Source organism: Pholcus phalangioides, unplaced genomic scaffold, assembly GCF_987345545.1.
Source record: "Pholcus phalangioides strain wild (caught in Gottingen) unplaced genomic scaffold, Ppha-v1.0 ptg000011l_1, whole genome shotgun sequence".
In the NCBI taxonomy this organism is placed as follows: Eukaryota; Metazoa; Arthropoda; class Arachnida; order Araneae; family Pholcidae; genus Pholcus; species Pholcus phalangioides.
In genome coordinates this window covers 7,852,186-7,866,983 of record NW_028301604.1, presented here as the reverse complement: position 1 = coordinate 7,866,983, position 14,798 = coordinate 7,852,186, and the positions used below count along the sequence as shown (strand labels likewise).

The window sequence follows — 14,798 nt, the reverse complement described above, 5'->3', positions numbered from 1 at the left end:
CACTTAATTTCATTCAGTGTATGAAAAAATGTATTTAGTTGAATTTTCTCTCAATCAAGCTCGCAGACCCCCCTGAAATGCTCTCACGGACCATCAAGGGGGGTCCATGGACCCATGGTTAAGAAACCATAAAGTCATAGGTGTGGTAGCCTTTTTCTCAGGTTAATAAGACATTCGCCGGCTATCGTAAAGGATAGACTCTAGAGGGCGTGGTAGACCAGGTCGCGATAAGAAAATCGCTTAAAGTACCAAAAGATGTTTAGAGGTGTTGCGAGCTTATACCCGGCGACGATACCCGGTTCGTCCGTGTCAGAACGACCTCACGCCGAAGTACAGCGGAAACGGTGACATGATCACATAACAAAGATTGTTACCGTAATGAGTCCAACACAGAAGGATTAGCGCACCAAACTCTCGGTGGGTATAAAAAAATGCCTTTCGGAATCGGCAATAAATTGCAAGTCCCGGATTAATTAGCCCTCGTGTGCTGAAAATGGCCGTAGTGCGACAAAAATGATCAAATGATAGGCACCAGACAGGACCCTTAGATGGTCTGTCTGGGCACTCAGCTGTCACGTCTGTCTGTATTCAATAAAATTAAGTTTTCATGAATGTGAAACCAACCCAGTCCTCATCAGAACCTTTCCTTCAAGATGACCACACAATGAATATAGATAATAGTAGAATTCCGCACATTGAGCGATTAGGGGAAAGACATGGAAGAAAATCCATTAGAGATTGGCTATAAACTTCAGGTATCTGTCTAGTTAGCCCTCGTATGCATAGAAATCGTGTGATTCATTGAGTCACAATAAGCTATTGGAAATGAATTTTTATGATTCTCCGTGACTTAAAGGGTCTCCTACCTTTTAACATGGTGAAAACTATGCTCTAGAGCAGCGGTTCTCAACCTTTTCTGACTCGCTTTTCAGTGTATAATTTCTTGGGCGGAGCCCTTTTTATTGTATCTTTTATATGGCGATACCCTTTAGGCCTCTTTCTTTTGTTTGTTTATCATATTTATTGATTCATTTTATTATCCTCTAGTCGCTGTGGAGCCTCTGGAAAGTGCACACGGAGCCCAAGGTCTATTTCAACCGGTGCTGAGCACCAGTTGAGAACCACTGCTCTAGAGAAACATCATTAAAAATATTATTTCAAATTTTTTATACATATATTTGTTTGTATATGCTATTCTATGTCAGTACAAAGTTTTACATATCTGCAATACTTAATTTTTTGGAAAATTTTCAAAAAATTAATTTTTGAACAGCTTGCGTGCATGATATAATAGCATATCAATGCAATTGAATAAAAATTTATCCAAAATAAAGGAAACTGTTCAGTTCATAAAATGATGAAAAAGATTTGAGATTTATATTCCTCTACTTTCGTTACAAAAAATTTAAAATTTTTAATTTCTTAAAAAAATTTAAAATTTAACTAAAAACATATTGAACCAATAAAATCTCAATATTTTTCATCATTTTATATATGAACCGAGTAGTTTTCTTTATTTTGAATCAATTGTTTTTCAATTTCATTGATGTCATGCTATTTTATCACGCGCGCAAACTCTTGAAAATGATTTTTTTTAATTTGTGAAACATTAAGTATTAGAGACATAAAACTTTTTACTGAAATGGGAAGTACATGTATATACGATAAAAGATATGTGTAAAAACATTCGAAATAAAATAATGGTTAAAAAGTAATTTTTTATGATATTTCTACTAGTGAAAGTTTTTTACCATGTTAAAAGGTAGGTGCTCCCTTAAGCAAAACGCCTATTATAAATTCAATCGAAGGCTTTTTGTTTGTTTTAATTTTAAAACAGTATTTTTTTATTGTACTAATTATAGGATACACATTCTGAATAATTTGACCTTTTTCTTTTTTTAGGTAGATGACAATTTCTCAAACATATCTCGACGACATAGGTTCTGTCATACAATATATTAATCAATAAAATATCTTCCGATATCATGAAGAGACTGTAATTGATGATACATTATATTAATTAAAATTTGTATGAAGTGAGTGTAGTTACAATCTAATTTCGATCTGTAATTTCGTAGTATCGTGATTGAAATAAAAGTAAAGGAAATAAATTTCTATACAAAATAAGTTGTAACAAAGAAAGTATTCGAATCGATGGAGGAAAAAAAAGATATGCTCTTGTAAAAAGAGGGGGGAAAAAAGCAAAGCAATCAATAATTGTCTTCATGTAACGCTCATCGATCCGATCTATTTCAAAGTTTCGAAAAAAAACGGTCTTTTATTCCTAATATTTTGAAAGAAACTCCTAGAAGAAGAAACATATATAGTATATTGGTTGTTGACTCCGTTCATCGGTATTCAATATGCTTCAAGAATACAGCCAAGAAATAGCTCCAAGAAAAAGCATGGAACTGATAAACTGATACCACATGGTGAGACTATTTTGCTAAAAGAATTTTCAACAGAAATTTTGAGATTACAAGTTTTTAGATGAAAAATACAAAATTAGTATCATTATTAGCCAAAATAATATTTAGAGAATGAAGATAAATACTGCGATGAATAAATAAATATTTAAATTTTTACTTTAATTGAATAAAAGTTGATTTAATTTAATGAATAATAGCAAATGGGATTAAAGAAAAGTAAATTTGTATCAAAATCATTTTTTTTAAAAGATATTAAGTACAGTTTGTTTGAATTTTTCTTCAAACGAAATTATCTCTTTAAACTATTTTAGAGTTTCAAAATTAATTTCAATTTAAAGCCAAGGAATGAGTACAAAAATTGAATAATGGTGATAAAAATAAAGAAAATTACCTGTCTTTGTATAACCCAGAATATATGAGCGGCGAATACAAAAACCTAATTACTATACGGCCAAATAATCTGTTGCTTAACAATGTATACATTTTTTTTAAGAATCACATTGAAAGATAGGAAGGAAGATGAAAAGATGGTGATGATGATGATAATTTAGCCGACATTTTCCGTATTAAATTCACAGCACATTAAGCCAGAAAGAATCATGAGCTTACAAAATCAGAAGGGTTCACTCAATGGACATAAAATGTGGATAAATGGAAGTTTATGTTTCCTTGTTGGTGAAAAAGGAAAGCGAATTAATTGCTTGGAAAAAAAATTTTGAGAGAGAAAAAAAAATGGCGTCATATGAGAAAAAACTCTAGATATATAACAAAGAGAAATATTTTACTCCTTTCCGTTATTTTTTTTTATAAGAACAAAGACAGAAAATAGAAATGGCTTTGTTCTTTCAACAAGTTGGTGTGTACTTTTATTGTTACATCCTAATGCATGTTTCCCGATTTCCGAAAAAACATGATTCGTGAGAAATTGCCAAATTTTTATATAATTTTGTGGGGAATTAAACTGAACAATTTTTTTTTGAACTAAAAAAATTGGTTTGTTCTGAATTTTTTTTATTACTTTCTATTTTCATTCCTTAATTTCCAATAGCTTCTGCATCGATATTTCAATACAAATGAAAAATTTGGTTTCAAATTAGATGAATAAAAAAACACTAGGAACAAATACACACATACTTATTACACTAGGATTTATTTTTCTAATATTTGGTACCGAATTCTCTCCGAAGACAATACCTCTTCCATAGTAGTTTCTAAAAAATATGAGACACATTCAACTACAAAAAAATAAAATAATAATGTGCGTATTTTTCCTTTCGCTGGGCGCAGGCTATAGTGAATTAGTCGTCTGTATAACCTATTCACCAAACTAAACAGGAAAAGGCAGAAAAGTCCGTTGTGTCAACTATCAGGGGGTTCACTGATGTCGGAAAACAAAAGGGTAATTGATGAGATATCGAAAAATACCAAGGGAATGGTTTGGGAGAGAAAAATCCCAGAGCAAAGAGCATTCAGGGGGCAGTAAATCATGTGATCAAACCAACAGAACCTTCCAGTAGATGATCCGGAGAATGCACTCACTCTCCACAGACTAATTTTCGGAAATTAGGGTTATTGTGAAACAATGTTTGTTTGATCAAGAGATCCGTTTGACCGAATCTCCGAGAAAGACTGCATCAGGGTATATGTATTTTGCTGTTGTAACCTCTTCTTGATTCCAGACGTGTAAAAGGATGGGAATTCTTCTCCGGTTTAATCCCGCAATACACCAGCGAAGAAACTAAAAGCATCGTAGCGCTTATGCTGGAAAACTTTTAAGGAATAAATTCATTAAAATCAAGTAAAAAATTAGTCACAGAATGAACTTGATGCAGTCAAACTCGCTTATAATGACTTCAGTTACAGCAAAACCTCGGATAAAAGAATTTTATAGAATTAGAACTCATCATATTGAGGCAATTATTGTCTTTTTTTCTATTGATGATTAATTTTGCGGAAAAAAAGATGTATTACGTGTTTGACGCTCCGACTTGCTCCTCATTGACATGACCCATACAAGAACATATTATTTTGCCCTTTCCGTCTTCTCATAAAAATGTCCTGAAGCTTCGATTCTTGATGTTCACTAGAACCAGGGATGAAGATGATTTGCATAATTTATAAATTATGCCACAATCAACACAATCAATATGACTATAAATATTCATCACATAATTATTTGCCATGCTCAATTTTTTTCCCCAGTGAAATATATTTGAAATCACTGCAGATCTGCTGTAACATTATATTTCTCGCCAAAGGTAGTTTATATTTATTAATATTTGGTGATTTCACCTATGATTGGCACCATTTTTTTTCTTGGCACGTGCACGTGACAGTCGAGTGGTTAGAGGAGCTAGCCTCTCACTATGCAGGTCTGGGTTCGGGCATGGATGCGTACTGACTCTAAACAAATTTCCTGGCCGAAACATACTGATCCCTTGGGAATACGTGGGGATCACGTTATTTAAAAATTAAAAAAGAGAGAATTGGGGTGCCCGATTTCCTGTACTTTTCTTGATCAAATATGGTCAACTAAATCTCTCATTGGAATAACAACTTCACGCACAGCATTTCAGTGTATCTGGTTATGTTTTTCGTCAAAAAACAGTGTTGAATACATCAGCCTCAGTTAAAACGACAAAATTTTGTGGAATCCGGAAAACTAAATTCAACCTTGCAGATATCACCCTTCATTAAAACTTTGTTAAATTTACTTTTTTGCTAAAATTTGACCCAGTTTTTAACGTTTAATTTAAAAACAGTATCTTTGTTCTGAAATATTGTGCAATTTTCGAGTACTATTTGGTTAAACTATCGTCAAAGATTTTTCATTCTTTGGTACTGATCTTAGAGTATTACGAATCATTAAATACGATCCAACGTTTTCTTAAAGAAGTCCTGCCTATTCTATGCGTAGTAATAGCATCATTAATTTTCATTTGAATAGGAATTCAATAAATGTAAATACAACGTTCACATACATGGCATACTTCTTCTATCAGCGTACATTATTATTGCGATATCAGCAATTCAAATCTGAGTGTTGCACACACACACACACATTTGTATTAGTCAAATTTTTAAGAAATACCTTTTGTGAAGAAATGTACATGTTCAAATTATACATAAAACTCATAAGTAATTCCAAAACCTTAGATTAAATATAAAAAAATAAATTTATAAAATATTAAATCCCAGTTTTTTTATATTTCCAAATAAAATTCTGTTAACTAAAAGATTTCGGATGAGTAAAAAAAACTGCAAATATTCAAAAATGAAAGTACGTTTATGGTGACGTGATTAGAACGTGCTTCGAAAATTTCAGTTAAAAAAAAACAGGGTGAAAAAAAAAGAGTAATCTGGGAACAATTTTCCAGAGAGCCAGGTTTTGATGCGAAGAAATACCGGAGAAGGGGGATAAAGTCTTCTAGAAATATTTTGACTTGTTTACGGCATCATATTTTTCACTACAAATTGCTCGTTCCGTATCCGTAAGGAAAGAAACAAAAAAATGAGCAAAAAAATAATAATAAAAAAAAGATCATAGCGAACATTTTAAACGAGGAATGTGAAAACATCTTGCAAGAACTACGAAAATAGGTTCTTTTATTTTTTTTTTCGTATTTCACTAAACGTTTTAAAATGGAAGAGCCAGCTTATTTTCAGTACCCGTGCATGTTGCTGTTCCTTAAGGTCGGATGAAATATGGAGCTCAAAATTTTCGTGATAAGTCCTATCCCATATCAGAGTATTTTGGGGCTATTACTCTCTTGCATGCGGGTTCCACGTAAAATATTTTAAAAAGGATGAACGAATACTTAAACTGCAATTTATTTCACTAAATGACATTCTCCTGATAGTAGTTGAATCGTTTAGAATAAATTTGATGCCTCAGTTAATATAACCGCAGCAAAAACCAAAAATGCAACTAACATAGAAATAACTGCTATAATATCTTGGGACTGATATGAAATGAACGTCAAAAACTCTGCTTCCGGACTTATCCTGTTGCCGAGATCTATTCCAGCCCGGCTTTGTGGCAACTAGGACCAAGAGTGGAATAGCAACTTTATGTGTGATTTTACGTTTACTTCTTGAAATACTTTAGGAGAGGGGAAAAATACCATTACCCCTTATTGATTGATTGATTCATAAAAATTGAAATTTGAAATTCTGCCAAGTGAGATTCATCATCTGGAAACTAGTCATACTGTCATTTGCAACAAGATTAACAATACTCCGTACACTTGGAGGACGCTGTTTTGGGGCTGATGAATATCGGAACAAAGATACAGGTACATTTGGTTTTTACGGTCTCACTTTACGTGATTTCGCTGTAACACGATTTTGAAAAGTTGATTTTAGAAATCGCAACCTGAAAAATTGGCCTGGAGTTTAATGTTAATCTTGAAAATGGGCTTGCAAATTAAAGATATGCATAGTTAAAGTGACACAAAATCCGTTTGAGTTTATGATTTAGATGAGACGAATGTGGGACAAACACTAAAATCGAATTCACCAGGTCTCACAAATCAACATCTTTTGGTGACATTGACAATGACATCAGAATTTTAATCAAAGAAAAAGATCCTAATGAAACTAGAATTTCCATATTTGCGAGGGATATTCAGAATTCTCTGACAATGCTCTTGCAACTGAAGTCATGAAGAGACAAAGAATGCTGTTTGTAAGCTGAATCTCTACTGTTTCATTGAAAAAATTATCAGCCTATCATACCAAGCTCTTCAGGAAAGAAAAAGCATCCACACTCACTCCAATTAATCAGATGTAGTGAAGACAGAGCAGTAAAAAGTATTAATTAAATTAATTCATACAGCTTAAATTTACGCGATTTATTTAAAAGTTTGAATAAAATATTAATTAAAAAAAGAAATTATTTTTCTGTTGGAAACAGAATTTATTTTTTGGCTTTTTGAAGAAAACGCTCCCTATCTCCATCCTAACCATGTTAAATTCAACTCACTTTACGCGATTAATTCGCAGAACCAATTAATCGCGTGAAGCGAGGGACGCCTGTACTGAGATTTTGATGGGGTCGAATTTTGATCTATCAGCATGTAATAACTTCTTTTCCTCACAGGAGAAGGAAAGGGAGAATAATTCTCTTAGAAAATGCAGATGACACTTACACGTATTATTGAATGCCAAACTGCCAAGAACATACGGGCTAAATCTACGGCCAGCAGGCCAAATGTGGCCCACGACCTCGAACCTAATTTTGTAAGAATAAACTGTGCGGCATATTACCAGAGCACTTAAGGGGCCTAGAGAACAGTTCCACATCAGTTAAGGTGTCTGCGGCACATTTACAGATCACTTTAATGACCCGCCATACATTATCAGATCACTCAAGTGATTTGCGGCGCCGTTTTACATCAGTTGAATGACTCGCGGTACATTCCCAGATCGCGAAAGTGACCCGCGGCACATTTACAGACAGCTTAACATACCTGGAAGCTGTTCCAGGTCACTTAAGTGCCCGATGACAAATTCTTATTTTACTTAAATGGCCCGCAGAACATTATATGGTCACTCAAGGGATTTCCGGATCTGTTTCACATTACTCGAGAGTACTGCGATACATTTTCAGATAATTTAAGTGACCCGTGGCACATTTACAGATCACTTAAGTGGCCCGCGATACGTTTTCACGCTGAAGAAGTGGATCGCACACCTACAAAAAGTTGAGCACCCTTAACGTAGAGTAATACTTCTCGACAAATACTTCTCCCACGAGGCCTTTTTAGATCACGTGATATTTTCCTCCTTCAGCGAAGGGTTTGAGGGACAAACCGTATCCAAGGTAATGAACATGGCGATTTGCTCGAGCGCTCAAGGAAAAACAAATCTAGATTAAAGAAATGTAGAAATGAATTGATTTATTTTTCTCTCGATGGGTGTTATATATTTCAATTTTTTTTTTGAAGTTCTGTTTTGAGCCAAGAAATGCTTCAATGGAAGCTGCGGAATTTCCTCAATGTTATTTATGGGCATTAAGAGTTTCAAACTTTATGAATTGGATGCAGTTGAATATTGAACGATAATACAGAGACGTGAATGTTCATTTTCATATCTGATAAAATATTAATAAGAAGTTAAAATCAATATCATATTTTATGTATATCCAACTCAAAAGTAGGTCCAGCTTATTATTTTATATACATTCAATTTTCGCGGCTCTTTATCTTTAAGAAAATTCAAAATTCCGGAAATTAATAACTAAATTCAATTATTAAAATTATTAAAGTAGCGGAAAACCTTCATTAAATTTCCGCAATTCCACAGTACAATAGATACTTTTAACATTGATTTCTGTGGCGTCATCCTGTGCCTGTCCATTAAAGTGACGCTGATGATCATTATGACGTATATGCGAAAAGCCTCCGGCCGACAATTCCCAGAGCGAACAAGATTCCGGCCCAACTAAAACAACAGGAATTCGCTCTATGCCGATATGAACAGTGTCAGTTTGTTTGTGACGCCCGAGGGGCGTGGTGGTAAAATGCTTGTCTACCACCGTGAAGGTCACGGTACCGGGTTTGAATCCGACGGAGGAGGATATAGGTTACATATTTTCCCCTAACGAACTTTAGGCGACCACCGATGGACAACACCTTCATTTCCACCCCACCTCATTGATGGTCGTAAATTGCAATCTAGCGATATGACCAGAGTTGGTGTCTGGTGAAAAAATGCTGCAACGCCTACTCACAAATATGCCTGAATGTCACAGTGATGTGACATTCAGGCATAATGATTCAGGCTAATGATTTTAATTCACTTTTGCAACTTGGCAAGCTTGTGGGTGACGAAGTATCCTCCTTTCCGACCGGCCTGGGTTCAAATCCCTGTGAGAAGCATTGAAGTATAGCTATTCAGAATCGGTTTTAAACTGAACGTTCCGGTTTGATTGCTTCGGTATGCATAAAGATAACGTATATCCCTTTTAACGTCACCTCATTCGTGTGTGTTTTTGTTACTCAAAAGTTTGATAGAAACGTATGGAAGTGAAATAAAAATGATTTCTTTTTCTAAAAAGGTAATACGCCGCCCTCTTGCATTAATAAAATAGAAAATAATATTTATTTTTCTTTTCTACTCAAACTGTAACAAAGGACTGTAACAAACTCTTGCATATAACATACGAGAGAGGAAGAGAGAGAGAGAGAGAGAGAGAGAGATTTGTTTTTATTTTCAAAAAATTCTAATGTTTGAATAATAGACGATGGAAAACGAACAGGATGGAAAAATGGAAAAGTAAAGAAACTGGAAGAAAGTTTTTAAATATATTTTATAGTTTTATTTTCCCAGAAAATGTAAGGAAAAAAAGTTGAATTATTTGTTTTGTTTTTGAGCCGAGCTGGGGCAAAATGGAGATGAGTCCAAGAAGTTTCGGCAACTTCGGTCCTTCGTTAAAAGTGGTTGGCTCAGGTGCAATGGAATAACCCTCAATTATGGAGCTGAAAATAACATCTCGATCACACATTCTTTAAAACTTTCAACTAAACTTTTGAAATTCTTAAGATGGAGGCTGGATCACACATGATCCAATTTTTCAAAAAATTCTATTCCTTCTTTTCACGATTTTCTTTTCCGTATCTTAGTTCTTGGGTAATTAACAATATGTGACGAGAGGGCCGAATATATTTTTGCTACTAATGATAAATTATCATTTTAAATTTGCTATTAGAATGTTAGGATCTGTCAAACGAAATCTATTCCATTGGATCCGTCTGATTTATAAGACGGACGAAAAAGTATATCCGATGCAGAGTTCAATAGAGGAAGCCGAAAAGGAAAACCAAAACGCATTTGTGTTCGTTAAGAAACGTCGATCTAGACATCGAGACACGCATCCAACTTCTTCAAGAGAAGGAGGACGCTTTCCGTGAAGGAGAAATTTGGTTGGTCAGCTATATTGACAGATTGAACAAAATCATCAAAAATAAGCAACCAAGATTGCTTTTGTGCTGTATGATTTTATTGCATGACAATACTCAATTTTACTCATGTCTTTTTAAAGCTTTTTCGGAGGTCCGAATAAGTAAAAGTCGCATTTTGACCGCTTTGGGCTTTAGAATGGCGGATGTAGAACCCCCCCCCCCCCAACTTTTTTCGAGCTTGCACAGTATTCGCAAGATTACAATTAATATTTTCGTGCAACAAAACAATACAATGCGAAAGCATGCTAGGTTTTTATTCATGGTGGCATCATGCAGCTTGCCCAATGCGTCATTACAGTGAACCTGCCGAAGGCCTTATTTACGCTGTTTGTTTTCCTCTCAAGAAGTTGGATGCGTGTCTGAATGTCTACCTACGATGACTTCTAAAGAAAATCATTACATTCTGGCGTCCTTATATATTGCTTTGTTTAATTCTGTGCCGCACCATAGGATATACATTTTTGCCAGTGTTGGTAAACACGCTCGAACGGGTTTTATTTGATCGACTTTTATACATCAGACAAACGAAGTCATAAAATTTCAGATTTGAATTTGCAAATGTTTCATTCACCAAATAACTAAAATACATATGTGTTAGACAACATTATGAGAAGTACGTTGGAGGTATTTTTCACCGTATCCAACCACAAAGAAATTGCTGCCAAACTCAACAAGTTTCTATATTCTTTTGAATTTTTTATAGATGAACAGTTTAGCATTCAATATTGGATATATATATATATATATATATATATATATATAGTGATTTGTATCCAATGAGTTAATAAAAACACGATTTTTTATTTACCATGCTGTATTATTACTTGGTAATTTATTTCTTTTTCTTTATTTCAATTCAGTCGTTTTGTTCATATGTAATTAATGGTAGAGTTTATATATTATTTGGAATTAAGCTCTTTATTCAAAAAATGAACTTTTTGTATTCTGAACAATGAAATGTCCATTACGAGGTTTGGAAAGGGAATACTATAACTACATTTGTGGACTGATCGGCCTACTTTTTCAATGATCACAATATTGGGAAGGGGGGGGGGAAACATGCCATATTTAACCATGTATCTACATATTTTTCTTGTTTTCCAAATACTTTCAATGATCCATTAATGGTCGGCTTCAAGTTCGGTGGATTCATTTTTCCACGCAACGCTGATTCAACTTAGTATCGATATAAGAATACCCGAATGATAGTTGCGAGCATACAAATATCATTTTCAAGTTTGCGCGGGATATTCTTGGTTTCACGCCTTACCGTGCGTAGTTCATCGTTTGGAAAACGCGGCCAGTGTGAAAAACCCAGATTGATGATAGTAATTCTAAAAATCATGTCACCGTACAATATTTGCAACTATCACGGACCATGGGATGACGAAAACAAAATGAAGAAAGTTGCGATGGTGGTGGCCAAGAGAAAAAGACCCAAGAGGAATCGATCGCAGACGAGTGCCACTTGTTGCCATTCTGATTTAACATTATCCTTGCGATCTTGGTCAGCGATCCTTGCTTCGTGCCGTTCAATCGTTTCATATACTTTGTTGAGTACTCTAAGAAAATGCCGCTCAAATTCCTCGCTTGTGACGTCACTTCCTCCGCTGTCAGTCTCCTTTCGATGTCGCAGCCTGGGTGAAAAGGAATAGCGCTCAATGTGGTCCATCGGGATTTTCTCGTCTTTTGAAGATGAATCGTCGGCGAAGGGGTCCACGACACGGGTACTCTGTTGAATAAATGACAAAACAGAAAACCGTACGAAACAAAGTTATTTCACAGAAAAGAAAAAAAGCATACTGCAACTGTGGTTTAAAGTAAGAAAAAAAAGAGAAGGAGAGATATATATATATTGCGAGGTGATATCTTTCAAGCCATGTGAAAATGTAGGAGCGTATCCTTTAAAGAATCCTCCTTTACAGAAACATCAATTTATTTCTTGGAAGAAGTTCGTCAATCGCCTCACATTCTCCCTTTGTTCTGTCTTTATTCTCGAGAACAGAATTTGTTTGTCGCTCGCACCTTCCTGCTCGACACCATCGATAACGTTTAGATAGCTGTAATACAGAGTAGTTGCGGAACGCCAAAACTGCCAACACTTACATACATACACATAGCTTTAGAAAGGAATGTGCCTCTTTCGCTCTTCTTTATGTTGATGCATATCATACACGAATACTTACTATTCGTTTCGCAACATTTGAAAGTAACGAAAACAGAATTGTTATGAACGCAATATTACCAAAATTCATTGTTCGAATTTGAAATGTCTCGCTGAAAGAAATAACTACAGGATTAATAAGGGAATATTAAAGTTTCATCACTGAGGTAATAATAGGTAACGCGAGTGTAAGAATCGAAATTATAATGAATAAAATTGGAATCACATGGTAAGCTATTTTTGTTCTTTGACTATGAATGATGCATGTGTAATTATTGATTTACTCAGAAAAAAATAATATTTTTTCAAATAATTTATGATACACGGTATATAATACAGTGAAACCTCGATATAACGATATTCTGCAGACCAAGAGAAAATATCGTTGCAGAGAGGTTATCGTTGTGTCGAGAGGTAGCAGCATCACCAGTCGCCACCAAATTTATGCTGTTGTTGGTATCCATTCTGAATTGGTACTATTGGTATCATCAGAAAAGGCATTTATAAGTATTTGTTCGCCCCAAAAATTCTATTTGATTAAATGGTGAATAAAATTCAGTTATGCAAAGAAAGACGTCTTCTCCTTTGTTAATACAATATATACGGGAAACTATCTGTGTGAGAGGACACACAGCCTATTCTAATCACACAGCCAGTTTCCCTTATATATTTTATATATTTTGTGAAATAGTTAGTTGTTATGTACTTTGTAAAGTGGTTTTCTGCACAGTACTTTTGCGTATTACACAGAAAGTAGCTTAACGGCAACACTTCCTTAGGGTATAGATGGTACAAAATACCGATATTATTCAAAAGAGAAAAAACTGGTGAAAAAATTAAAAACAGAATGAAGGTGAACTTGAGTGAAATATAGTAAATATCGTTGTAGCAGAGAGTTTCTAAATCTCCTCTAAAAATATAGTTATAGAAAGCTTTATGATAGTAAAGGATATCGTTCTATCGAGAGGAGTTTAACATTAGACTATAGGCAATTCCAAACAAAATTTGAAAAAAATATTGTTATAGAAGGATTTATCGTTATATCGAGTATTGTTGTAACAAAGTTTCAATGAATATTGATTGTAATATTTAAAAATTATCAATATTATTTCTTAAAAATTCATAAATTCATAAATTTTAGATTATATAAGAACACATAATATTTTTGTATAGAAAATAGATATATGCTTACGTCATCTTTCTTTTTTGAAGTTTTCCAGTGACAACTAATGAACACTACTTTAGCCAGAAAACCGAGAATAAATTTACGCATCGCTGGTGGGACATCTGCACCACGGTTTCCTCTATGGTGGACGTTGAGTGTTAATATGGAGAAAACAGTAGCTAAGGCCACGAGGCAGATAGTCACTGTATAGTATAGACCTTTCGAAATAGATAATAAAAGCACTGTTTAATTTTTTAATACAACACTTCTTATTTGAGAAAGTATATTATACTAGCTGCTACCCGCGGCTTAGCTCGCGTGGGTCTGGTAATCTGAAAATTACTCGGCGATGATTCCCTCATATCACATTTGAACTCCTCAAAACCCCCTTGGGTGGAATTTTCAGAAATACCGTTATATAATACTGACCAAATTTCATATTTATAAGCCGGCTTCGGCTCGGCGTGATTGCTTCATATAACCTCTGAATCGCCTCGTGACCTCCTTAGAGGTCGAAATTTGAAAATTCCTTCCTTAGCGAGTCTTTACATCATATAAAATGAAACTACTGACTAAAATTCATATTTACAGGCTCAGTGATGATTGTTCAATATAACCTTTGAACCCCCCTCAGAGGGAGAATTTTGAAAAATTCCTTCTTAGTGAGTCGCTACAAAATAAAACTATTGCCCAAATTTCATATTTATAGCTTCAGTGGTTCCCTATATAACCTCTGAACCCCCTTCGGGATGGAATTTCGAAAAACCCTTAAAAGTATTAACTAAAAAAACCCTTATCTACTGACAAAATTTCATATTTAAAACTTCAGTGGTTTCGGGTCAACGATGATGAATCAGTGAATCAGTCAGGGCAAGTTACTTTATATATATTTAGATTCCGTGTTTTTTTCAAATTTAACAGAGAATATATATTTTTGGATTTCTCCGAATATTAGTTCAAATTGTAATATTATAAAAATATGTAAAATGTTTTCCATTAGTAAAGTAAATGGTCGAATTATGCGGTAGTTACCATAAAAACGTTATGGGTTATAAAGTAATTTATATAAAGGAAAT

General features: G+C 34.3%; 1 protein-coding gene across 1 annotated transcript in view; it reads right to left on the bottom strand.

Moving 5' to 3' along the window:
- Window positions 1–11,122: 11,122 nt before the first annotated feature.
- LOC149080003 (neuronal acetylcholine receptor subunit alpha-10-like) overlaps window positions 11,123–14,798 on the bottom strand; it is a 117,798-nt gene continuing 114,122 nt past the window's right edge. Inside the window, exons 9-10 of the mRNA XM_089238923.1 lie at window positions 13,750–13,940; window positions 11,123–12,125 (exon numbers count right to left, since the gene is read on the bottom strand). Coding sequence (XP_089095049.1) covers window positions 11,763–12,125; window positions 13,750–13,940 — 554 coding nt within the window. The 3' untranslated portion in view covers window positions 11,123–11,762. The remainder of the gene's footprint in view (window positions 12,126–13,749; window positions 13,941–14,798) is intronic.